This window comes from Uloborus diversus, chromosome 3, assembly GCF_026930045.1.
Source record: "Uloborus diversus isolate 005 chromosome 3, Udiv.v.3.1, whole genome shotgun sequence".
NCBI lineage: Eukaryota > Metazoa > Arthropoda > Arachnida > Araneae > Uloboridae > Uloborus > Uloborus diversus.
In genome coordinates this window covers 99,856,791-99,883,777 of record NC_072733.1, presented here as the reverse complement: position 1 = coordinate 99,883,777, position 26,987 = coordinate 99,856,791, and the positions used below count along the sequence as shown (strand labels likewise).

Genomic DNA, 26,987 nt, shown 5'->3' with positions numbered 1-26,987 from the left:
AAACCTTATGTCTCAAATTCCGGCTATGCTATCATTTTCGGATTCGAAGCCCAATGATCTTCAAAGCAGCAAGCAAAAGCATTTTCTTCAACTCGAAACAGAAAGGGCTGAGGGGGCAAAAAAAAGGAGAAATGCGTTCCACGAATAGGTTTTCTAGGAAGATTAACGAAAGGACAGTCGTTTCGAGCACTTTCTTGGAAGACTAAAGGGGGTGAAATTCACAGATTGAGTATTAGTTGCATTAAGGATGAGTATTTCAAGTTCATGGTTAAAGGTCATTCAAGTTAAAAGCCATTTTGCTCTGTTATCTGGTTTAGTACTGTTCTGTGATCGCTCTCTTTCTTAAAATTATGATTCCTTAAAAGAAAACCAAGATGATAGGAGGGAAAAGAAAGTTTAAGATTTTTTCAAGTAAAGAAAAAAGGAAAATCCTGGAATATTGGCCAGGTTAGATTTGCAGCAATTGCTAACCTCAAGTGGATAAATAACTAATCAAAAAACAAGAAAAGGAAAAAATCAGGCACCAAAAAGCAATAAAAGACGTTTTCTTCAAAAAGATATGCTCAAAGTTTCTTTTACTGTCAAAATGTTTCCTTAAACTGGCAATAAAGCACTTAATAATGTAATAATAGAATAAAGACCTCACAAAACTAATACAGAGGAATTTTGATCAAGAGCCCATGTTGTCTATAGTATTGATTTCAAATTTTCACCATCATATTCCAAATTTCTATAAAGTTTCTTAAAGCCCCCGTATCTTAAAACCTCTTTATCTCGATTTTTTCCCTTCCTGTGAAATTCGAAACATACAGATTCAACTGTATGTAATTTTCTCACTGCGCCGCTCATAAAATTAAACATACTTAACAATTTTCAGAATCTATGACAAAAAAAGGCTACATATACGTAGATTTAACAAATCAATCTCATTTCTAATGCGAAGTGTGAAATTTCACTCAATTATCAAAAAAATGTTACAGCACAGTGAGGAGTGAGGCGTCTTTACGCTTGAGGGTCACTCATTGAGCTGATTTTCAATGGTACTGGGGGGGGGGGGGGAGCGAAGTGAATTTTTAACCACTGTTATTCAGAAAAAAAATTTTGATTTTTTTTCTTTTCTTTTTCTTTTCTCTTCTCTTTTTTTCTCTCCTCTTTTCTTTTCTTTCTTTCTCTCTCTCTCCTCAAACATTTCAAGGGGGGGGGGGGGGGTTGTCCCCCAACCCCCCCCCCCCCCCTTAGCTACGCCCCTGACAACCGCCGCTCATGTGAGCTGTTCCGGTATCTTTTTTAAAACATGACTGTTAGGTTATTATTAATTTTCGAGAAAAAAATATTATAATTTATTATTATTTTTTGTACTGTCCATTCAGAAAGTATAGTTAAGTATTTCTTTATTTCTTGTTACTACATAATTAGTCAAGAATTTTGTGCCATAGAACAGCTACAGGGAGGCCAGATTACCCCCATAAAAGTCAGAAAACTTGAGCTTCTCCTCAGAATTTTTAGGGAGCCAGAAAATAAATAAAAAACTGTGATTAACAATTACAGTTTCTGCTTTTAAAAGCATTTTTAAAGAGATTGCTAACGTTGCCGCATGCTAAATAAAAATGTTTGGAAGAAATAAATAATAATAAAAGGTGAGGATACATTTAATAAAATGTGGTCACAAGTTATGTTTTCTGGCATAGGATTTGGTTCAACTCTGTTATAATGCTCATTTATGTCTTTTTTTTTTTTGTGAAGCGTTAAATTTGATTTAAACGCTTTACTACGTTATTCGTCGAGCATTGCAGTACAACATGTGTAATGTACGAAATTTCAATTCGCTGGGGAAGGTGGAATAAACTTTATTGAATTCTACTGGATCACTTTTGTAAATATTACTAGTAGCACAAATAAGTTTTGCATCAATGTGCATAGAATTTTCGAAAAATTTCCAAAAGCTAAAAGTGAGGGCCTTGAAATGAGACCGAGTTTTCCCTAATTTTAAAGGCTAATCTAGTCCTGACTACAGGAAATAAAAAGGCACGAAACATTTTAACTAAACACGAAACATTAACAAAAAATCCAGTTTAAAATCATTTAAAAACAGTAATAACCTGTGTGAAACCTAATAGCAATGTATAATAAAAATAATCTTAACACAATAAAATATTTCTTGGGCTGTGCAGTCTTATAGGTTCTTTTTCTTTTGTCTCCAGCGAATGGAACAAACTACGAAACTTTCAAATTTAACAGTGAGCATTGTTATGTAATTCATAATTTTTTTTTTTTTTTTTGTATTTGACACATTACAGTACAATTTAAACTAACAAAGTACTAGTCGGAGGAGTGGAGTCGGAAGGAAAATGTTCGACTCCGACTCCTGGATTTTGAATCGTCCAACTTCGACGCCGGCTTTTTTTTTTTTATTTATTTATTTTCAATTCCCTCCCTTCCCTCAAGGGAAAGGATTATATATTTTATCGGATCTTTTTTCGGATTCACCGCGCCAACACTTATTTGAATTTACCGAACACACTCAAGTTTCCTCTCAAGCTACGGGCGCCGGCTTGTTCAAGGAATACATTCCTTTTACTAGTTATTATTTTTATTTGAAAGGGATTACTTTAGGCAACAAATCCGTTTGATGACAGTTGCTATCAGTTAAAGAGAGTACAAAAACAAGCAAACTAGGGGACGGCGTAAATAGCTATTACAGAAAGTATGATAAACAATCAAGCCTGCTGGTTACCAAAGACATTTATTTTGTTATTAGTAGGCCTATATACTTGTAATCGAACTAATTTGTGGTAAATTATTTAAAAAATGCAAGGAAAGTCGGTAAATATTATTGAAAAAAAGAAGCCCGGAGTCAGTGTAGGCCTGTTTCGAATGACTCCGACTCCGAATTCTTTACCCCAAAATAAGCCCGACTCCGACTCCACAGTCCTGGTATAGGTCACAAACTCTTCAATGTAATTCTTTGAAATATGATGATTGTCCTCTCTTTTTTTTTAAATCTTGTTCGTATGTGCCCCAGGCTTGACGATATTCGGCCACAATCGGAGCACATTTGAACAATTGAAGCCTTTTCTTTTTTTTTTTTTCAAACACCATAAAGTGAATAGATTTTCTTTCAAAATCTCATAAAGATCATGACTCAAAGAAAATACTTCTATCATTAGAACACTTTTGCCCTGAGAAATTCATAACGTTCTTTGAAAAAAAAAAAAAAAAGAAACGAGGAAAAAATTCCCCATAGGTACCTCTTTCACCTATACTCATATGATATTGATTTTTAGTAAGACTGAACTAAACAATTGCTAAGCAAATAATCAGGGTTGGCCGGATTGGACCCAATTGGGTTGGACCCAATGGGTTTTTTTGAAAAAACCCATCTAAAAAAAACCCATTATTTAACCCACTTTTGGGTTTTTTTTAAATTTTCTGAGAATTCTCTTTAATTAATTCAAATACTTTCACAATTTAAACTTCTTTTTTATTTGTTCTTCACCACAGACAATGGTTATAAAAAATGAATTTTGAGCTTTAATAGTATTTCTTAACTGTTAACGGCATTAAAAAAGTTCTTCAAAGATTTTAAATAAATATATTTAACTTTTTTCTTTAACTGGACAATAAATAACTCAAATTATCTTGACTAAGTACTGTCACGTCTGATTTTCTCAATATTTGTAGATTGTACAGAGGAAACTATTCTAGCCAAAAGTCTTTCGTGTGAATTATTTTCGTCACAAATCTCAAACACACACAAGGTATATTTTTTAGAAATTAACAGGTTTTACAAATGGTTGGACGGAAAACAGAATAGGATGTAGAGTATTTTCCTTTTCTTACCAAAAAGTTTAATATTCCTTACTCTGTACACAGAAATAGAAAAACAGGCAACATAAAATTCAAAGAAATGTCTTGATTAAGCTGGAATTCAGTAAAAAGGGATTTAAACTATTTGAGATTCTACAGTAGTTTCGCATAACAAAATGAAATACAATAAAGTAAAATGCAAAAAAAAAAAAAAAAAAATGTAGTAATTAAAAACGAGCGTACGAACAAAGATTTTATCACTGGAGAAGTAACTTTGCCGTAACTGTTGGTAATCATGGAAACTAAAAAATCTGAAACTTCACCATTCTTGGGTTTCGTCGTCTTTTATACTTTTCTTCAGAAAACGCTGAATTTTCCAGCTTTTTTTTACCCCAATACAATTTTTATGCTTTGTTCATATACTTACGTTACAATATTCTACAAATACCCCACATTTTCCCTAAAAAAAGACAAAAAACCCACATTTCTTTTAAAAAAAACCCAGCTTTAGTTGGGTTTTTTTGGGGTTTTATTTAAAAAAACCCAAAAAACCCTGGGTCCATGGGCTTTTTTAAAAAAACCCGGGTTTTTGCCAACCCTGCAAATAATTGAATAGGAATAAACATTTGTAGCGTAGTAGGTACTGAACAAATTTAAATTTTGCATGTGCCCAAACATAAACTATGACTTTTTGAAAAGGAATTTTAATATGTAATTTCTGCAGCAAAAGTTGAAGACCGTATTGCGAAATAATATTCCTGAAGTGCGAAGAAAAATTTAGTTCCTACTGCTACAAAATGAAGCAGGCAGCTTGAAATTGAGAACATTCCTTGTTCAGCAAACCACAACAAAACGGAAAAATCCAGATAACATGTATTTGAATAGCTAAAAGGATTCAAATCTCCAAGGAACAGGGCGAGACCAGTGCATTGAACTGTCAATTTGGGTTCCACCTTGATGAGAAAGAAGGGGGGGGTTGACAACAAGGTAGCTGGCATTTTCGGAGCACGTGCGTGTGGATGCGATGTGTCCAAATAGAGCAAATTCTTTACAGTGGGTCAGACATTTTTGACTAGTTTAGGGGGAGAGGGGCGTTCCACTTTAAGGGGTTAATCTTAAACGGCTGTTACTATGAGGTACTGGGATTTACAATATTTTGGGTTCCCACTCGTTTCATTGCATGGGATGTCCATTTTAATTTGTTTATTTTTCTTAATGGAACTTAGAGCGCATTCTCGAAATTTCTGAATGGACATTTTACGAGTATTTTCGAAAAGGCGTTTGCCATTTTTTAAGTTTCAGTTTAAATTTAAGTTCAGTTGGTTTTCAGTGTCGTGCTAATATAATAAGATTTTAAATTTTTGAATTAAAAGCTGCACCTAAAATAATCTTCATTGAGTGAGATTTTTTCAATTTCCTTATAAGCTGTGATATTTGGTTAAAATAATAAGTTTTAATCGCGTTGGCCTTATTGTCATGCCTTTTCTGCGCTAGAATATTCTACCGCTGAGCAAACCTAAATTATTACACAATGAAAATTAGAAGTAAGTTAAATTTCTTGTAAAAAGAATATATTGGTAATTAAGTAAACTGTTTCTAGAGAAACTAGTTACCAGTTTCGTAATTTGATAAATATCAAGGCAGTGAGAAGCAAAGGATGTAAGTGGCAAAATTAAAAATTTGGAGATAACCAGTACAAATGCAAGGTGAACCTCTCCTCTGTCTTAGGGCAAGAGATAGCACTAGAAGCCTTGGTAGGTGCTGCTCTACATCATGATTTCTAAAAAACAAATCCATGAAAGCCTACGTAGGAAGTTATCTTTAAAGGCGTTTCATTCGAAACTTGAAAATGTCCACTTACATCCTTTTGCTTCTCATTACCTCATATAATAACGAAACATGTTAAAGTGAAAGTTAATGCTGCTGCATGAGCCCAGTCACAATCTAATTTTTGCTATTCTGTATGGGAAAAGGAGGGAGGGGGGGTCTTCATTCTCCTATTTGGCACGTCCACCTTAGTTCTCTTCATTTTATCTGTTTTCCTTTTTCTTGTGAAAACTTTATACAATCATCAGAGGCAATCCGACCTTTTGGGATGGGAGGAGAGTGGTTGAGTTCTCAATTCACAAAATGAAACTCCAAACTTTACCGAATGATATAAACAAAGCATGCACACATACTAAAACATAATTAGAAGATACATTAGGCCTGAAAAGCTATATTAACTCCAAATTTGCCAAACAAAGAAACTTTTGGGAGGCCACAATGACCTCCATCAGGGCGCCCCTGATAACAGCGGGCCCACCCGCAAAATTAAGCCACGAGCCGCCACGGGGGTAACTAGACTAGTAAGGGGACTTTCGGATTTAGATTATGATAACCAGACTTGATATGTATAGCCTGGAGCAAAGGAGAGTCAGAGGGGACATGATTCAGTTATTTAAATTTATCAAAATAAAAGATGTTAATGGATTAAATTTTTGCAGGGAAAGTAGGACGAGGGGTCATTGTTTTAAGCTATTTAAATCTCTTGCAAACTTGGAAATCAGGAAAAACTACTACAGGGTCGTGGGCACTTGGAATGGCTTACCCGAAGAGGTGGTAATGAGCAAGGGGGGGGGGATAGCTTTAAGAGGGCCATTGATCTTCATTGGGGACTAATAAATTGACTCGGACCAGCCTAGTTGGTCCGAGAGCCTGTTGCTAGTCGTCACATTTGTATTTGTATTTGAACTATTTCCTTCACTTGGCCTCAGCGTATTTCTCCATCGTCAAGTAAGCTTGTAGTCGAGTATAAATTTGTTCTCATGCGTTGGGTGGGGAAAAAACATAGCTGACGCATTTACGTAAGTTGACCAATCAGGAGTCCCAAAACCAATACAAGGTCCCTAGCTGAGTAAAGGTTGTTTGTGTGCCTCCGTTACTGCTTTGCTAGAAAACCAAATTCTCTTAAAATATATAGTAACAAACAAGTAATAAAAATAAACTGTAACGAAACAGCGTTGCGGTACTGCTTTGATTGAAAAACAAAGTCTCCTTTCAAATAAAAAAAAAATTTCTCCTTCCTCAGGATTCAAGTATTTCTCATTGGCGATCCGGTACTGGAAAATTTACGAACTCACACCTGGTTGATGAGTATATATCACGAGCTGAGTGACTGACTCCTGCTCACATTGATGAGTCTCAGCTGTGTGTTTTGCTTCCAATCGAATAGGATATGTAAACAGAAATCTTCTGATGTATAGTTATTATACTTGAACGCAGCTCTTCAACTAATATGTGGAAAAGTGGTCGCATTAAGACTCATACACTGCTCCTGGTCACACACGGATATTGGGATGTGAACAGTCTGTCAGATAATGAGGACCAGTCCCATCTTTCCCAAAAGAAACGACCGTTGATCATGATATTTTACACCGACGGAAAAAATAATTATACTTTAGACTTGATATCTGCCGCATCACGAAAGGATCGCACATCGAACATTTGTGAAATGAAACTTTTACAATTTCATTCTCAACAAATTCAACGTTGTTGCTTTATTGGTAATATGTTTGATTAGTTGGTACATGGCTATAAAACTGAGGTATTTAGCTTTGTTTTAGTGAAATAATGAGTAAAATGTTTCAATTTCTAACAAGGGTGTGCCAAATATGGTCATGCAGACCAATAAGGTTGACGCCCCCCCCCCCCTTTCCTATGTAGGATAGCAAAATCTGGTTAGATCGTAATTTTATCGTTATCAGAAAGTTTAACTGATGATAAAGTGTTATCAAGTCCGGCAAAACTGCAGTAACAATTCTCAAAATAGTTTTTTCCGTGATTTTATAACAGAAGAGAAGTTGGCTGTAGCTCAGTAAGGCCATGATTGGCATTGATAGAATCCAGTGTCCTTACTAAGACACCGAAAGATCCGGTGAAGAATATGATCCTGTGCTGCATATGCTGCACATATGTGCACGAATTTTGCGCAGGATTGAGCGAAAAACAGAAAATAACGACTTATCAGTGCCCCGAGTGCGACGGTTGATCTTTATCCTTCCCATTGAAGAAAATTTGACCGGAATTTTTGATAATGTTTCTATGTTTATTAAATGTGGTTTAATGTGTTTTTATACTGACAATGAAGAATGTTTCATTTCTTAACTTTAGTTAAAAATACGTTTTGGCGTTTTTTCTGAGTCTACCATATTTGGAACCAGTGTTCCTAATAAAGCCAATCTGCCATGTTTTTGAAACTGCTCACAAACATAACTTAAAGTTAAATTTTCGCATGGAATGACTGTTTTCTTATTTTTTCTGCCTCATCTGATGAATATACTAAAATTGGACCGAACTGAATCATAAATGAGCGAGATATTAGGCCCTGAACCATAGGATGGCCTTATTTGAAGCGCTTTACTTTTAGAGATACAATGCAAAAAACTGGAAACCGTTTTAAGGTATAATTTTTTTTTCAACTTAGAAAATATAAATTTGTGCATTGATTTCTTTTTTTAACAAAAATGAATGAAAAGTTTTTGTCTGCTATAATAGCAATAAAATACAAAAATGAACATTATAGCCTTACCAAGGAACTGAATTCTAACATTTCTCTAAAAATAGTATTACGAGCCAGTTTGCAAGCCAGAGTAAGTGGAGTGAGGCCGAATTTGTTGATCAGGTTATCAGATGCTGGTTTGGTCGGATGCCGTAAGGCGTAACCATACATTTTCTGCAAAAAAAAAAAAACAAAAACAATATCTTACATTAACCTTATATGCATGAAAATTTCAATGTAGAATCTTTTGTAGGAATATGAAGCGTATGTAAGACAAGTGCAGTATGCTAAAACAAATAAAGTACAAAATGTCTAAAAATAAATTCTAGTACCGTGAATACTCTGGGGCCAATACGAAAGGGCAAGTCACGTAAAACTAGTGACTTACCCTTTTTAAATCGTAGAGCAAGTCACGAGTATTAAGTGATATTTTGAAACTATAAGTAAAAATTACGATATCATACAAATAATTAATGCTACCTACCCTTTTACTAATATTAACTTCCATGTTCACAAGTCCCCCAATTTTACTGAACCACTAAACACAACTAAAATCTTTTGCGGAAACTTACCAACTTATCACGTATGACAAGAACATGCAAAATACTGTTTCCAAACGTATCTTGCATGTTTGGATCAGCTCCATGTTTTAGGAGCAAATTATAGCTTGATTCATCGTCGCAGCAAGCCGCCCACGCTAAAGGGTACTCGCCAAAGTAACTCAATCCTGTAAGAGATAAAATTATTGAATAAACAAGTGTTTTAACAAAAGCACTAATTAGGCATAAAACAATTGAATGGGTGGTGGGAAAAACGTTGTATGTTAAAAACAACAGCTTTTCACTACAGCCAAAAAACGAATCTGCTTAGTGCAATATACTAAGCTGGCCACAAAGAGCAACAACGTTTTTCCGTTCAATTACCTACTCATTTCCTATTGTAAGGAAGCCCCGAAGCAGGTTTGCAACATACTTGTACAACGTTCTTCCATAAATTTTGAACACCTTATTACCTGGCCAATGCCAATTAGCGCATTCTCTGTCCGTGTAAACGAACCAAAAGCACATTTGATTCATTCTTTGGATCATATTCATCATTTTTATACTGCAAAAAAAAAAGTTGAAAACCAACATACAACGTTTTTCCCATTACCCATTCAATTGATTTGCTACTGCTTGAGAAAAGTTATCACAAAACAAGAGCTTTGTAACTGTTTATAAATATTACTCTTGAAACTTAGCATTTCATAATGCCATTCATGAAGGTTGGAGAAAAAAAAAAAGGAAACCAAAAATATCCACATTTTATTCATTCAATATAACTTGTCAACAGTAAATCTCACCTTCGAAATTTGTTTTTGCCCGAGGAATCGGCCATTGTTGATCAATCGGCATAAAGAATTTTCCGTTCGCTCTTTGAAAAATATCACCTCCTACATCTACTATCTTCCTCATCAGCTTTCCATTATCATATGCAATAGCAAAATGCATAGCACTTGCGCCTACAAAGAGTTTTGAATAAGGCAAAATATTGAAACTTGAACTACTTTTCCAAACTAAGGAAAATACAAAGGACATCATAATAAAATTAGGTTGTTAATGATGGTTACAGAAATTATGTACTTGAATTATTTATTTGTTTATTATTAATATATTTTTATTTTTCCGATCGAGAAAATGTAACTGCGTGCTGCGTAGTTAAGAAAAAATCTAGGACGAATTTTCTTGCTTAGATTTAAAAATTAACAAAAAGAAACGGCTACTTTTGCAAGTCGTTGTCTTGTCCAGGGCCCGATCAAGCCAAACTGGTGCCCAGGTCCTAAGTAGATGTTGGTGCCCCCCCCCCCACATGAGAAAATCTGCGCAATTTTAAAATCATTGTTTCATACTAGAAACCTAATTACTAGAAACTACATTTTAAAAGAACATTACTACATTTGAAAGGAAATCTGGGATTTGAATACCAAACACTTGATAGTCACCAAACTAATCACAGTTATAGGTGATTAGTTTGGTGACTATCAAGTGTTTGGTATTATAGTCACCAAACTATCACATAGGTTAAAATTGCCTCTTAAGGCAAAAAAAGAGTTAAAAAACAATTTAAAACTGCAAAAAAAAATCTTACTAATTCTGACATCAAGCTTTAAAAAAGCTTCTTTCTGGCTTTAACAGAAGCAAATGTGTCTATCAAATAATTGAAATCTATGTTTGATGTCACAGAATTTTCAATGGTCAATGAGGAAAACGCCTGTAAATTATCATGAGAAACGCAGCTTCTCAAATGATTTTTTATTCTTTTCAAAAATGAAAAGGAACGTTCACTGGAACAGCTGCTGATAGGCAAGGTAAGAGAAGAAGCTGCAGGGGTGAATCCACTTTCGGAAATGTATGTGTAATGTTTAGTGATCTTATCCTTTTAAAACATTCTCCAGGAGAAGATTACCTTTTGCAAAAATTTGAAAGTGTGTTAATTCTTCTGGAAAATGTTCATCTATGTCATCCGAGTAATTATTTTGAAATTCCAGAGCTAAGAGACAACGACTTCACGCGAAATGTTTTTAACTTTATGAGGTTTTGAGCTGATTTTTTAAAAAAATTGAGCCTCTTCTCCCTTAAAGTTGAGAGAAAGTAAAATGATCTTAAAAAAAAAAAGGAAGTAAGTAACTGAATTTAGGCTAGGCTATTTTGGTGCCCCTAAATTTGTGGTGCCCAGGTCCGCGGACCCGCCGGACCGTGCGTTAATCAGGCCCTGGTCTTGTCCAAGTAGTGAAGAGAAATCAAATAGTACCGAAGACGCCAAAACTACCCTGGTAATGTCAATGATCTCTGGTGTACAGAGCAGATGGTATTCTGTGAGGTTTAGGTCGTAGAGTTTAGCTAGCATAGAAGGACTATTAAAAATATGATTTAGTGAAATTTGAATTTCAGGTCAGTGAAAACGATTGTAACTGGCCATCATGGTATATTTCCATTCTTTTAGTAGAAATTATGCGGTTGCATTTTAGTTCTGGGGAAAAGTTTTGGTTGGAAGGTGAGTTGCATCAAGGATGCATCTGGCGATTGGGTCATTCCATACGAAATGAGCAAAAATGAAAAAAAAAAAAAGTGGTGGCCGCATGGTAACAGATTTTTATGAAATTTGGTACACAAGTTCCTTTTATGCCTATGTAAAAACATCTAAAATATTTTGGCATAATATTTTTTATTTTAATAGTTACATGCGATTGAAAATTGGTCACATTGAACAGCATTCATAAATGCTAAATGTAGCATTTTTGAAGACTTGTATTTTATTAATTATTCGATGTAAACATAAAACTTATATATTGTTGAAATCTATAGAGCAGGGCAATTCATCTGCTTTCAGCAACTTTTTCAATTTTATTATAGTTAACTTTTAACCGTGTTTTAAAAACTGAAACTATTTCAATTTTCTCATAATTAAGCATTATATTTTTTAATCTCAAGCTTTAAGGAATGTATTAGCTTTGCTGAAATTGATACCCAATAACGTGTTAAGTGTCATAAAAGAAAGGCCTTACTTTTGAAGTCGTATTTTAATTCCTTTTGTCTTCAAAATCTGTTTTGAACTTAGTGACATTTAGTAAAATGGCAATTTTCCCTTTCACATAGGCACAAAAATTTAAATGAGTGAAACTTTCGACAACTTTCAAATTTTGAAGGAATATAGAACAGTAGTTCTGCTACTTGCTTGAAGAAATTCAAAATTGGGTTTTGATTTTCAAGCTTAAAAAAAAAAAAATCAGAACAGTAGCATTTTTTTTTTAATGTGAAATTACGAAAATTCAAAGAACTAGATAAATGACTAAATGATGCAAAAGCAAGCATATCTAACATTCATTTCAATTTTTTAAAAATGTACTGGCATAATGTGAAATTTTTAAAAAATATTAGTGGATAAAATTTATGTCTTAAATAATAATAATAATAATAAAACTTCAACAAATGCACCAAAATATTTTTTTTTTTTTTTGCTCTCTAAAGTTCTTTCAAACTGGCTAAAAATTTGTGGCTCATTTTTTGTAGGAAAATCCAGTTGAGAACATTAATAGTACTTTCATTAATATATTTCAAGAGGTTCCAGACAAGTATCATCTTTAATAGGTCATGTGTACTACAGTGACGGTCCATGTGGATTCACTAACTTAATAAGAAAATCTCTTATATGAAAAAATATAGACGCATAAAATCAATGTGTAGAAAAACATTACCTAGACACAAATAGTTGCTATATGTGTAACAAAAAAAAAAAAAAAAAAATGAAATTATTGGCATTGGATTTAGGCCTGATTTCAAAACTCCTTTTCTTCAAACATGTGTTCCTTTCACTGATGACTGAGATAAATGTGAGACAAGGAATTTAGGTGTTCAATTGTTCATTGAGATGAAACGATGGTAATTTCATGTCTCCAAAAGGTCTATGAGTATTTCAGTAAATTATTATTGTACCTAACTTCTAAGATTGATGATTTTTACTGATGGCACAAAAAATATCTAATATTTGTGCTTGTAGCAGACAGAAGGAGAAAATATCTTGCAGTTATAACTTGATTATTGCGTGTCGTATGCAAATTTATTCTGACTGATAATAGTTTGATAGTTTCATGAATGCCATAATATGCGCTTTTGCCGTTAATAGTAGAACGAAAAGCCATTTGCATACCATTGAAAATTAGATTCATTGTGACAGATGTTGTTTAACTGGCAGTTTTTATTCTGGAAAGAAAAGCTGTAACTAAAATAGACGAGTTTCGCTACCAAAGGAATCCTTTTGTTTTAAAGAACGTTGTAGCGGGACGGTCGAATGGGTGTATTTCGTCAAATATTCATGGATAAAACAAATTTCCTCAAACTCAAAGCCCAGCCTCAAATGCTATTGGGAATTAAACGAGATGGTCCTCTGTCTTAATATTTAAAATCAGTATGTTCTTTTAGTCATGCTGACCAGATAGGTTTTCTAGAAACTTTAGAGGTATTTTTTTCTCTTGCACAGGTGGAGAGAAAAATTCAACTTTCGGTGGCACAATTATACTTAATTATGCATACTGGAATATTACATACTTCACAATAATTAAGGAAATATTTCAGCAAGTACTTCATATACATACTTTTGAGAAAATGAAACACGAAGGAAATGGTTAAGTCTTGCTAAAATTACAATAAATAGCAGTAACTAATGACAGTTTCTCTTCGTTCAAGTTACTCTAATAACAAAAGTAAGCTGATTCCAAGAATTAAAATTTAGTATTATATAAAAGACACATCAATATGTTACGTAAAAAAATTGAGTAAATTAAAGGCATTCCCTCATGTTCAAACAAACATCTGAAATAAAGGGAAAACTGAAACTTTCGGAATTTTTTGATTTTTTAAAGTACGATTTCATCATCAAGGAATTCAAAAAAAAAAAAAAAAAAAAAAAAAAAAAAAAAAAAAAAACTAAATGAGAGCAGATAGTTAGTTAGATAGTTTTTCAATCTGAATCATTTTTGTTGTTCTGTTTTCATTAAAAGAGCTAGAAGAGTGATTTGAAACCTGAATTAAATTGGCAAGTTTTCAATCTTTGTCAACATCCCGGATTCAAAATAAGCTCCCAATAAATATGACTTTTCTCTTTCCTAATAGAGATTTGTTTAATGTGAAAATATTTATTTTTTAAGTTTATGTTTATAACTTACGGAGTTATTGAGTCACAAACTGGCTGCCATGAACTCTGAAAATTTATGCTTAGCGTAAGCATACACAGTGGCGGATCACCGCATAGGCGCATGAGGCGATAGCTGGGGCCTCCAGAAAAGCAGGAGGCCTCGGAGCTGCGAACTGGCCTATCCTCAAAACCAAAATTTTTGTTTTGAGAATTTGTCGTGGAAAGCTATAATTTTGAGTGGAAAATGTTCAAAACTCATGAAAATTGATATTTAATCATGAATTTTAGGCGCGGGCTGATTACTTCCAATAGGGCCCCTTGAGTCTTAGGGGGCCCCTGGCTTCAGGTGCCTTTGTTTGGATTTTCCCTTGAGTTTGGATTTTCGTTTTTCTTCCCACAATTTCAGCATAAAGTTGTCTTTGTAAAATACTCGAAAAAATTATTCTGATAAAATACACAGTTAGTCTTGCCAGCAGGCCCTGCGTACCCGCAAACCACGCAGTGCAGGGGGGGGGGGACACGACCTGAAAGGGCTCAATGTCCCAAGAAATTGAAAAAATAATAATAAATAAAAATAAATAAAACTAACACTAAGTTCTTATTAACGGTACGAATGTACACACTGCTGACCTCTGGGGAGTGACCCAACAGAGTTTTTGCAGGGGGCCCAAAATTTATACATCCGGGCCTGCTTGCCAGAAGAACTTTTCCCGTTCCATTGAGTTCTTTGACTACTTACAAGTCGCCTTCGTCTGAGTAAGGAGTATGCATCTTGTTTTAAAAAAGTACTACACATGAAGATACTTGCTTTAATTGGAATAGCTATATAGCTAGCAAGTGTCGAAAGGGGGTAGAGTGGGGTGAGACCCCCCCCCCCCTCTTCTCAAAGAAATGATAACCAGTCGTCATTTTTGTGTCAGTATTATATCAGTCCTCAAAATATACCAATCGTCATTTGTGCGATTATGCGCGAATCGGTGTTTTTCTAAATAAGGGGAGCAGGCAGCAGGATTTACAACATGGGTTGTAAAACTCGACCTCTTTTAATGGTCACTCTTCTTGACTAACAATTATATTCCCTTTCCTTATCTAGAATGCTGAAGGGAGAAGAGACAGATCTGTTTGGGGTTCAGCTCGAAGTCGTTTTCACACGCTGGGCACAGCGCACAGCTGTGTTTTCCTGTGTTTTCTTTTTTTACTTTTTGCTAAATTTCCGACTTTCCCATCAGTGACCAACCCGTAACAAGATAGTTTTATGACGTATTTAACTAAATAAGCAGTTTGGAAAAGGCGGAATTTTTTCTTTCTTTCTTTCTTTCTTTCTTTTTTTTTTTTTTTTTTTTGGAGGAGGAACGAAGAAGTTATGTCATTTGCTGTTTTGATTCACTCGTGCTCGTGCTTTTGCTCTGTGTCTTCACTCAAAGACAAGACCATCATCCCTTTTGAGATAATTTAAATATGTTTTAATAACTATTTTATTTTTAGAATTATGCTGCAATCTTGGTATTAAATGATAAATTTTGAAATATAATAGGCTACAATTAAAGTTGTACAAAGATATTGCTTTTGAAGAAAAGAATATACTGTTAATTTTTCTTTAAATTATATTTACATTACAGAGAAAAGAACCATTTGTCAATTCATTACAAATGCGCTTTATAAAATTATTATAAAACTTTTAACTGCCTCTGCTGCGAAAGTAGTTGATTTTGAGTGTTCTCCCTCTTTCACTGGTGTCATTTGTTGTAATATATTTTACAATTTCAACTTCATTAAGATTGATTTACTTATTAAAGACAAACGTTTTATATAAAAACTGTAGTTGCGGCAAACCTAACCTGACAGCGTCGTAATGCCATAATTAAGATCTGCGTAGCTTTCTTAATGCTGCCAAGTTAGTTTCTCCCCAACTATTGAAGTGTTTCAGTTTTATTTTCAGGAGTGTACATCAACATTTGCCATATACTAAAAAGCATGTTTTACTGCTTCAAAAAAAAAAAAAAAAAATGATGGTAATGATTATATGAAAAATACATAGAATTTAAGATTTGCTTGAAAACTTCTGAAGAATCAGAATTTTCAGACATTAAAGGAAATTAAATTACGAATTTTGAATTTCAGAAGTATATAAATAATTTCAGGAAAAGTAAAATATGAGAGTAAGAATTTCACTTGGATTTTTTCACAGTTGCGCGCGATCGCGCGAACTCATTATACTTTTCTCCTCATCACCCCACTTCTTAGCGTACGCCCAGGACTCCGAAAGCCGATGAACTCTTTGAATTTCAGAAAATACTCGAGCAAAGGTCCCCGAACAGACTTTCTTTAATATCATTAAAAAATTAAATTTTTTAAACTACACTTAGAAAAAATTAAAGTGGTATAGCCCCTGAATATAAAATGTTGCTAAAGTTTTTAGGACCATAATTTTGAAAAAAAAATTTCATGGAAGAGCCCCTGCACCTCTTTCCCGTAAAAATTGTTTATCATGTAAATTTTGTCTGCAATAGTGTTTTTGAAAGTTCAATTTCGAAATTGGGAAGGGGGGGGGGCAGAGAATTGATTTCGATCTATTTAAAAAAAAAAAAAATATTTGGGGCACTCTATGGGCTCCATCCCTTACCCTAACGTTAATAAAATGGCCTATAATCGCGTTTTTAAGGTTTCCATTTCTACCACTTTCCGCTGAGACAACTTCACCTTTTTGTCCATAAACATCAGCAAAGAAAGTCTAAAATGGCGTTTTTAAACCTTCTAAGTTTCAAAATTTTTCCGGGGGAGAACCCCCGGACCCCGCTTTCCTTATCAGATTACAAGTTTTCTCTTTCTTCTTTTTGCTAAGTGCATCGCCTTCCTTAGACTTTTTTCTGATTGCACAACTGAATTATACTTGCATTGGTAAACTGAGGAAAGCTGGGATTTTGCTAAATGCCCAGGGTTAGGAATTGTTCTAAAATTCCTAAAACTTCTATAATGTTCACATTATATTCCCTACTTGTGCAGAAAAATGAAACTTTTCATGTTGATATGCCTGTATTTTAAGACAAGATAAACTTCGTAGACCTTAAGAATTTTTTTTTTAAGAAAGAGAAAAACCTATGCTGCTGCTACTTGTTTTCTAGAGAAGGGGAGGGGGGGGGGGGTTGGATGCAGTTAACAAAAACAAATGCTCAATATAAAACTGTTTTATCTATACTTTCTAAATCTTGCAGTCATTCCTCTTCAACAAAAAAGCTATACAACAAAATAAGAACCCAAATGTAAGCACTTGGTTCAAAAAGCTTATTTAGAACAAAAGTTAAATGGTTTGTCCCCAGGTGGGAAGTAATATTTATTTTTATAATGTTTATCTTTCGTTGTAGTCTGAGCATTAGCTTGTTCTTCCAATACAAAGACTCAGTTTGCTTTTATTTGTGTTTCTGTTCAGTGAAGTTGGATTATTTCTTGCACATATAATTTTTAAATTTAGTCACTAACTTTTTGTTTTAAAAATGTGAATAACAGTTTGTTTTTTTTTAAATGCCATGGGAAACGAAATTCTCTTCCCTGTGGTTGAAAAGGCAGAGAGAAAAGATGCAAAATTAGCACATGGTGCCATGCAGACAGGGATGAATTTAAAGCATTTTATTTTCACAGGTATTATCTCATGCTGATGCGGCGAGACATAAGAGGTTGACAAGTAGCTTGAAAAATCAAGCCGTATTTTAAATTCCATGTTCTTTTTCTTTCACTGAAAACATATTGGTTATAATGAATCAATCCAAAGCTTTTGTTTCAATTTCACACCAAGATAAAATTTCGTAAGCGGAGGTTTTCTTATAGTTTTAGTTGCCATAAAAAACAATTATTCATTTGCGTCTTTAAATGATTTATCTATTAAAAAGTTATGATTTCCAGCATCGTTAATATTAGTAAGACTGTATCGTTTTTGTTGTGAGGGCCTTAGGATCAGGCTGCGCCTGGGGCCTCACAATCACATGATCCGCCACTGAGCATACAAAGCAACAAACAGTTTTTAAACTTTCATACTTTGCATTCTCTCATAGATATGCATGATTTACCTAAATAAAAGTTTTCATTGAAATCTGTGACATGTCAACCACAGCTGATTAGTTCATTTCGCATGGAATGACCCTATTACATCATCATCGATAAGAGTTGAACTGTTAGAAAGTTGAAGTTAATTTTCGGCTTCTGAGGCTATCTAGCTTATCAGCTTGCTCATTACCGAAGATATCTGCGTGGGCCGGTATCCATTGCTAAGTGCAAGATCTTTGGGCAGCAACTAGTCTGTTTGCAAAATTCTGTGGATTTTTACTGGTTTCCTGATTATATAATTCACAGAAAATTCTCATTACAGAGCAGTTCTAAATTCCAGTTTTTTTTTTTTTTTTTTTTTTTTTTTTTGTTCTAAAGTAAGTCATTCTGAGAAAAGCAGACTTTTTCACAAAAATTAATTTAAACGCAGGAGAAAGTTATCTAAAACAGATACAGTGGCTCAAATGGGACATTCAGTTTTTTACTGATTTGTGCTGCCATTATTAGTGCAACACATTAATATCATTCTTAAACGGCTCTAAGCCAGATTGAATAGAGTTATCGACATTTCTGACGCTTTGCTTTGTTCATTTGTAATACGTCTTCTTTTTTTTTTTTTGGTCGGATTATTCGATTTCAGAAACTGCAGTATAAGTTCCATTTTGAGGCATTTTCAGATACATTATTTAAGATATGTTCTTAGAGGTACCATTTTTAGAAATTGAAATTGAAGAATGTTTCACTGGAGTCTGAAATGGGCACATCGATGGTAGTCCAAAACAGGGAAGAAAGAACCCGACAGCTTAAGATTTTTTCATCCAAGAGCGTTAATATGAAGTTTCTGATCTGTTCTTATCTAATTCTTTTTTAACGGTATTATGCGGGTTAAGTGATGATCTTTAACACTTAGTAGTTACTATGCTTATACACTATAGTCTGTTACTGTGCTTAAGTTTTAAAATTATATTTTTCAATTATAATTTCAAAAAAAGTTTAATTTTTTTTTTCAGGATCTTCAATACCATGAACTCAGATTAGAAGAATTTCATTTTCAATGTGATATCAGAAAGTGAACTTTTTTTGTCGTTAAACCAGTCCGAATGAGCCTTAAGATATTATTACCTGAAAATGTATTTCGCATCCACCGTACCTTAAATCTGATCTTATCAATTTTGTGACTCAACGAGAAGACATAATTAAAAAATTAAAATAGTGTTTTAGTGAAAAGCGAGTAAACGTTTTGCCACGCGATATATATTTTAGAATAATCAATGGAAACTTGATCCAAATTCAAACAATCTAAAAGTTACAGCTTTTAAACTTGAAAAGAATAATAAAAAATGAATTAATTAACTAATGGAAATATGTGTCATTACCGTAATATTCTTCGCCTTCCACAATATCTTGAGCTAAAGCTGGGTACAGGTCTAATAAATACAATGCTATTTGAGTGTGAGCATCTGTATTGCAGATGGCTAGAATATGAAGGAGAGACTCTCCCAGTATTCCTCTATGGCTCAATTTCCAGCAAACTGTGCGACGACTTTTTTCTTTGGTGTCATTATTTAAATTAACAGTTTCCTGGTATAAAAAAATGTGAAAAACTAGATTAAGATATATCATTTGAAATATGCAGGAATATTGAAATAATGAACTTAACTTCTTTTGAAGCATAAGTTTGGCATGGTTTAGCTGTTACTCTTAAGCTAACTTACGTGTTAAACATAACGCACAAAGCGGACCATGCTGAGCAGTGCAAATATTTTGATACAACCACATAGAAAACTCTCATATTTTAATTGAAGTACAGTAACAACTTCGATTTAACGATACCCCATTTAACGATTTCCTCAATATAATGATACATTTCACTTGGTCCGGATTTGACTGCATTGAATATCTACATGCTCCTCGATTTAACGATATCCTTGGTTCAATAATAACTTTTCCAGTCTCTTGGCAATCGCTAAATAGGGGTTATCCTTTGAAGCAGTGTTGGGCATCAACTAAAAAAATCAACTAAATTTGTAATTGATTGATTAGTTGACTAAAGCAATCTGACTCCCATTTAGTTCAGACTAATATTTTTAAAATTTAATTCAATTGCAGACGAAGATTAACGTTAGTTCAAACTAACTCGTTAGTTGCTGAAAAAACTAATTTAGTTCAGATTGATTTAGTTCAGATTAAATTAATCAGATTGAATTTAGTCAGACTAAAAGTAATCAGATTAAAAGTAATCAAATTGATTTGATTACTTTTAAAATTAAATTCGTAAAATATAAATGTCATATGAACAGAGACAGATTTGTATTTCTACGTGTATGTACATATTTATTCAAGCATACACGAGTTAATACGTGTATATGCGACTATGTGCGTGTATATACGAGTATGTACGTGTATACAAGAGAATATGCATATGGATACGTGTTACCCCGAGTATACTCGTGTACAGAGGCAAATTTGTTTTTAATTGTATATACACATACTTATGCGAGCACACAAGCGAAAATACGTGTATATACGTGTACACATGAGAATATGCGTATAGATACGTGTTACCCCGAGTACACTCGTGTAAAGAGGTACATTTGTATTTCGACGTGTATATACATATCCAAGCATGCATATACGAGAAAGTACGTGTATATACAAGTATGTTCGTGTACACACGAGAATATGCGTATATATATATATATATATGTGTGTTTCTCCGAGTATACTCGTGTAAAGTGGTACATTTGTATTTGTACGTGTATATACATATTTATGCGTGCATATACGAGAAGGTACGTGTATATACAAGTATGTTCATGTACAAACGAGAATATATGTAAACATTCGTGTTATCCCGAGTATACTCGTGTAAAGAGGTAAATTTCTATTTAAGCGTGTATATACATATTAATGCATGCATATACGAGAAAATACGTGTATATACGAGTAAGTACGTGTATACACGACAATAGGCACATAGATACTTGTTTAACCCGAGTATACTCGTGTACAATGGCACATTTGTATTTCTACGTGTATATGCATATTTATGCGTTTATAAACGAGTAACTACGTGTATATACGAGTATGTACGTGTACACACGATAATATGCGTATAGATACGTGTTATCCCGAGTATACTCGTGTACAGAGGTAAATTTGCTTTTAATTGTGTACATACATACTTACGCGTGCACACAATCGAAAATACGTGTATGTACGTGTACACATGAGAATATGCGTATAGATACGTGTTTCCCCAAGTATACTCGTGTAAAGAGGTACATTTGTATTTATACGTGTATATGCATATTTAAGCGTGCATTTTCGAGAAAGTACGTGTATATACAAGTATGTTCGTGTACACATGAGAATATGCGTATGGATGTGTGTTAACCCGAGTACACTCGTGTAAAGAGGAGAATTTGTATTTAAGATTGTACATACACTTTTATGCGTGCATATACGAGAAAAGACAAGTATACACGAGTATGTACGTGTACTCACGAGAATATGCGTATAGATACGTGTTAAACCCGAGTATACTCGTGTACAGAGGTAAATTTACAAAATACATATTTATGCTCGCATACATTTGTATATACGAGTAAAAACATGTATAAACGAGTAGTTTTGTGCATATACGTATACATACGTGTCAACCCGAATATTCGTGTATAATACAGGAAATTTTGTATTTCAACGTGTATATACGAGTAGATAAGTGTAAACCCAATTTTTTTCGTATTTCTACGTGTTAACCCGAGTATTTTCGTGCATGGAGGTATGTGTAATTTCTAAGTGTATGTACAAATTTATTTGTGCATACACGAGTAAATACGTGATTACACGAGTGAGGTACATTTGTATTTAAACGTATATATACATATTTATTATATATTATATTAGTGAATATGCGTATAGATACTTGTTACGCCGAGTATACTTGTGTACAGAGAAAAATTTGCTTTTAAACGTGTATTATACATAACTAATAAATATTTAACATATTTATGCGTGCATATAAGAGAATACAATTATCTACGTGTTCACACGAGAATATGCGTATAGATAAATGTTACACCGAGTATACTCGTGTGTAGAGGTACATTTGTATTTAAGATTGTACATACATTTTTATGCGTGCATACATGAGAAAATACAAAATAAAACGGTGTAGATTTATTTCAATCTCTCTAGATTTAGTATAAATTTTACTATGACGAAGTTTAATCTGATTACATTAGTTGACTAAATCAATCTGATTAAATTAGTTTGACTAAATCAATCTGATTAAATTTGTCTGAACTAAATTAGTTTTTTTCTCCAACTAACCGAATTAGTTTAAACTACGTTAATCATCGTCTGCAATTGAAAAAATCAGATTAAATATAATCTGAACTAAATGTGAGTCAGATTACTTTAGTCGATTGAGGATTTAGTTGATTTATGCACAACACTGGTTGAAACGCAGATTCTTGTGCGTACACGTACATACTTGTATATACTTGTATTTTCTCTTATATGCACGTATAAAAATGTATGTACAATCCTAAATACAAATTTTCCTCTGTGCACGAGTATACTCGGGTTAGCACGCTTCTAACGCAACATATAAATTCATGTGTACACGAAAATACTTGTATATACACGTACTTTCTCGTATATGCACGCTTAAATATGTATATACACGTAGAAATACGAATATAGCTCCTGACACGAGTATATTCGGGGTAACACGTATCTATACGCATATTCTCATGTGTACACCTATATACACGTACTTTCGCTTGTGTGCACGCATAAGTATGTGTATACACAATTTAAAGCAAATTTACCTCTGTACACGAGTATACTCGGGTTAACAGGTATCTATACGCATATTATCCTGTGTACTCGTACATACTCGTATACATACGTATTTACTCGTTTATAAACGCATAAATATGCATACACACGTTGAAATACAAATGTGCCTTCGTACACGAGTATGCTCGGGTTAAACATTTATCTATAAGCCTATTGTCGTGTGTACACGTACTTACTCATATATGCACGTATTTTCTCGTATATGCATGCATCGATATGTATATACACGTTTAAATAGAAATTTACCTCTGTACACGAGTATACTCGGGGTATCACGAATGTTTGCATATATTCTCGTGTGTACATGAACATACTTGTATATATACGTACCTTCTCCTATATGCACGCACAAATATGTATATACACGTACAAATACAAATGTACCTCTTTACACGAGTGTACTCGGGGTAACACGTATCTAGACGCATATTCTTATGTGTACACGTACTTTCGCTTGTGTGCATGCATTAGTATGTGTATACACAATTTAAAGCAAATTTACCTCTGTACACGAGTATACTCGGGGTAACACATATCCATATGCATATTCTCTTGTGTACACGTAAATTCTCGTATATACACGTATTTACTCGTGTATGCACACATAAATATGTATATTAGCTTAAAAATTCAAATATACCCCCGTATACGAACATGCGCGGTATAACACGTTTATATACGTGTATACACGCACATAGTCGCATATACACATATTAATTCGCGTATGCTTGCATAAATATGTACATACACGTAGAAATACAAATGTGCCTCTTTTCATGTGATATTTATATTTTACGAACTTAATCTGAATTTAAAAAGTAATCAAATCAATTTAATTACTTTTAATCTGATTACTTTTAGTCTGACAAAATTCAATCTGATTAATTTAATCTGAACTAAAACAATCTGAACTAAATTAGTTTTTTTCAGCAACTAACGAGTTAGTTTAAACTAACGTTAATCTTCGTCTGCAATTGAAAAAAATTAAATTTAATTTAATCTGAACTAAATGTAAGTCAGATTACTTTAGTCGATTGAGGATTTAGTTGATTAATGCCCAACACTCCTTTGAAGAAGCAATTTTGAAAGCAAATACGGTAGCAGGTGTAGAATTCACACCTGATTCACTACATTTCCGATCAGATAAGGTGTCAGACAAATACGTTTAACTATGACTCTATGATTGTAATCGTATCATATTGAGATTACTTGTACTTGGCAACTTTATTTACGGTACAGTTGTTACCAGTGGCGTAACTAGAAGTTTCTCAAGGGGGATTCTCCGCCTAAAATCAGTCAACATTACTTAGAAACGTTAATTGAAGTAGAGATAATTTGAGTTCAATTTTAAATACTCAGTATTGCATACGTTAAATTAAATGAAAATGGATCAAATAAGCTTTGTGCTACAATATGACTAAAATGAAAAAACAACGTAAATAAAACACATATTCTCAAGAAAATACCGCTAATAGGAATTTCTAGGCTACAATGGATCCTCTTCATCAGTGCAAAAACTCACGACACAGCCAGAAAGTCGCGAAAGAACTGTTCTCTCGTGACTCTTAAAAGTTCTCAAAACATTACAGTTCCTCTAAGTTTTCTTTCTTTTTTTATTTTATTCCAAAGAACTTGATATTTACATCATGAGCCTTCATGTATCGCAGATATAGGAGATTGGAGCTAAAAATGGAAGGAAAAAAAAAATTGTCCTCAAAGTAAAACCACATTTTTGTGAAAGTACTTTTTTTCTTTGACCCAATAGAACGACAAATCTGTTAAAGCAAAATTTATTTTCGTTTACAAATTTAAAACACTGCTCCTCCGTTTGAATTTACTAATTTTGTACTTCCTTAATAAGTTAAGCCCTTTCTTTCATTATTTTTCTTACTTTTGTTCATTTGTGGAAAGTAGGAAGGGGCCTAAAATGGAAATGCTGCAAAGGCTACTTGAGAATCTTTAAACAAGTCTTTTCTTCTTAATTTTTTGTTATTTGTTGTTTTATTATTTTTCTCAACTAATTATCTTTGTACTTGTTGGTTGTTGAGGCAATAATTATGATTACTAATTGTGTCAAGTTTTCTCAAGTATTCATTTTTTGTGTATTAGTTGATTAAAAACTTCACTCATAAAATGTAACTAAAATATGAATTACCTGATGATTTACATTACGAGTCAAAGCTTCCCCTTTTCCGTCATTGTACATGTATTCAAGAATCTCTTCCTTTGCTAATTTTTCAAGTTCTTTGTCTCCCTCTAGTAGGTATCGTTCAATAAAAGATCCACTCTTTTTAAAATTGGCCATTGAGTAAAGAGGACATGATTCATCCACATTATCGCGACTCACAATTTCATCCAACAGAGATGTTGCAAGATTCGACGAACCTCGGTCCGTAAATTTAAGTAAATTTTTAATGGAATACTTGCTCATAGCTTTCAAGATGAAACAATTATTCTAGTTTTCTGTTTAAAATTTCTCGTAGATGAAAGATGACTCAATTCATCCCCATTATGATGACTCACATACAAGAGTTAAGAGATTCCATGACTCAAGGTAAGTTTTAATCAAGTAATAACTCATCCTTTCAAAGAAATGAAACAATATCTTGAAGCTCTCTGCAAGGAGAAAAATATAGATTTAATTATAAGAAATTTAAATGTAGAAAAATTGCATAAAGTGATACCTTTTTTTTTCTTTAATTGAAGCAGTGAGAAGCAAAGGAATTTAAGTAGACATTTTCAAGTTTTGAGTAAAACACGTTTAAAGTTCTGGTCATAGGTTAGCTTTCATTGATTTCTTTTTTATTTTTTCAAAATTATGCTATATAACACCTACCAGGTCTACTAGTAGGGGAATGTGGGGCAAAGTGAAATACTAAGATAACCAACTTTTTTCAAGATGAACAAATTGGGAATTTGTTCTGAAAATTACGCTACATGAAGAAAGAACAATATATTTTATAGTAAAACTTGCATTGAAATATTATATTTCATTTTTGGACGTAAATTTATACTTTCAAAAAAAAAAAAAAAAAATTGGAAATTTTTCTTTTCTTTTTTTATGAGGCAAAGAGAAAATTAAAATTATTTTCTAATGAACAATTTTCTATTCGATTCTCAGAGATATTTTTGATTAAATAAATGAATAAATAAAAGACTGAATGAATAAATGAAAAAGAAATGAAACAGTAAATGAATAAATAAGTTAATGCATGAAAAAGTGAATGAATGAATAAGAAAACAAGTGAATGAATTAATAAATGTAAAGGAATTATTAATTGGAAAAAATGTAAATGAAATAATTAATGAATGAAAACGTAAGTGATTCGGAAAAGGATTAAATAAATAAATGAAATGAACTATTTCACTTTGCCCAATCCGCTTTGCTCCGCATGCACTTGACTAACTGCATGAAACATTTAAAATGCAAATAAGCTTAATTTTAAACAAATAAATACTGCACTGAAAACTAGTAGGTCTCGATTAGTATATTAAATGTTAATAACTAGAAGTTTAACATTTAATAATGACAAAAACAATTTTTGAATTACCGTAAAAGAGGGTGAGAATGGTTTGACGGGTGAGAATGATACAAGCCTCAGTTTTGATGTAATAAGCGTTCGTAGTGCTTTCTGGGCTAGCTCAGTTTCGATACGAACTATTGTGCAACCTTCTCTGGTGATGAGAGAGTTGTTATCACTGTTAAAACAGCTCGCCAGACGAATAACCTCGTGAATGTGAATTTATTTATTGTGAGCAACTGGTGCTACGTGTTTGTAGGTAGCTCGGAAATTCATGTTGGTGGACTTTTAGTGCAGAAGGAATCACAATTTCGTAAGTACCTTTCGCTTTCATATTACATGAAGAAAGTTACCTCCAATTTCCATTCAAAAATAAAATATTTTGATGTTGCTACAGTTACAAATGTGTAAAGTTTTACAATTTGGAGGGTGAGTGTGGTACAGTAATTAGTTGAAATTTTGGAGGGTGCGTTGGGTTATCAGGGAAAAAAGTACCCAAGAAAAATCATGGGTGTAGATGCAAGTGAGTTCGAAGTTTCAAC

General features: G+C 33.3%; 1 protein-coding gene across 1 annotated transcript in view; it reads right to left on the bottom strand.

Annotated features, from left to right (window-relative positions):
* LOC129218870 (transient receptor potential cation channel subfamily V member 5-like) overlaps positions 1 to 25,355 on the bottom strand; it is a 90,334-nt gene extending 64,979 nt beyond the window's left edge. Inside the window, exons 1-5 of the mRNA XM_054853191.1 lie at positions 25,080 to 25,355; positions 19,432 to 19,636; positions 9,690 to 9,848; positions 8,920 to 9,074; positions 8,378 to 8,521 (exon numbers count right to left, since the gene is read on the bottom strand). Coding sequence (XP_054709166.1) covers positions 8,378 to 8,521; positions 8,920 to 9,074; positions 9,690 to 9,848; positions 19,432 to 19,636; positions 25,080 to 25,355 — 939 coding nt within the window. The remainder of the gene's footprint in view (positions 1 to 8,377; positions 8,522 to 8,919; positions 9,075 to 9,689; positions 9,849 to 19,431; positions 19,637 to 25,079) is intronic.
* Between the last annotated feature and the right edge of the window lie 1,632 nt (positions 25,356 to 26,987).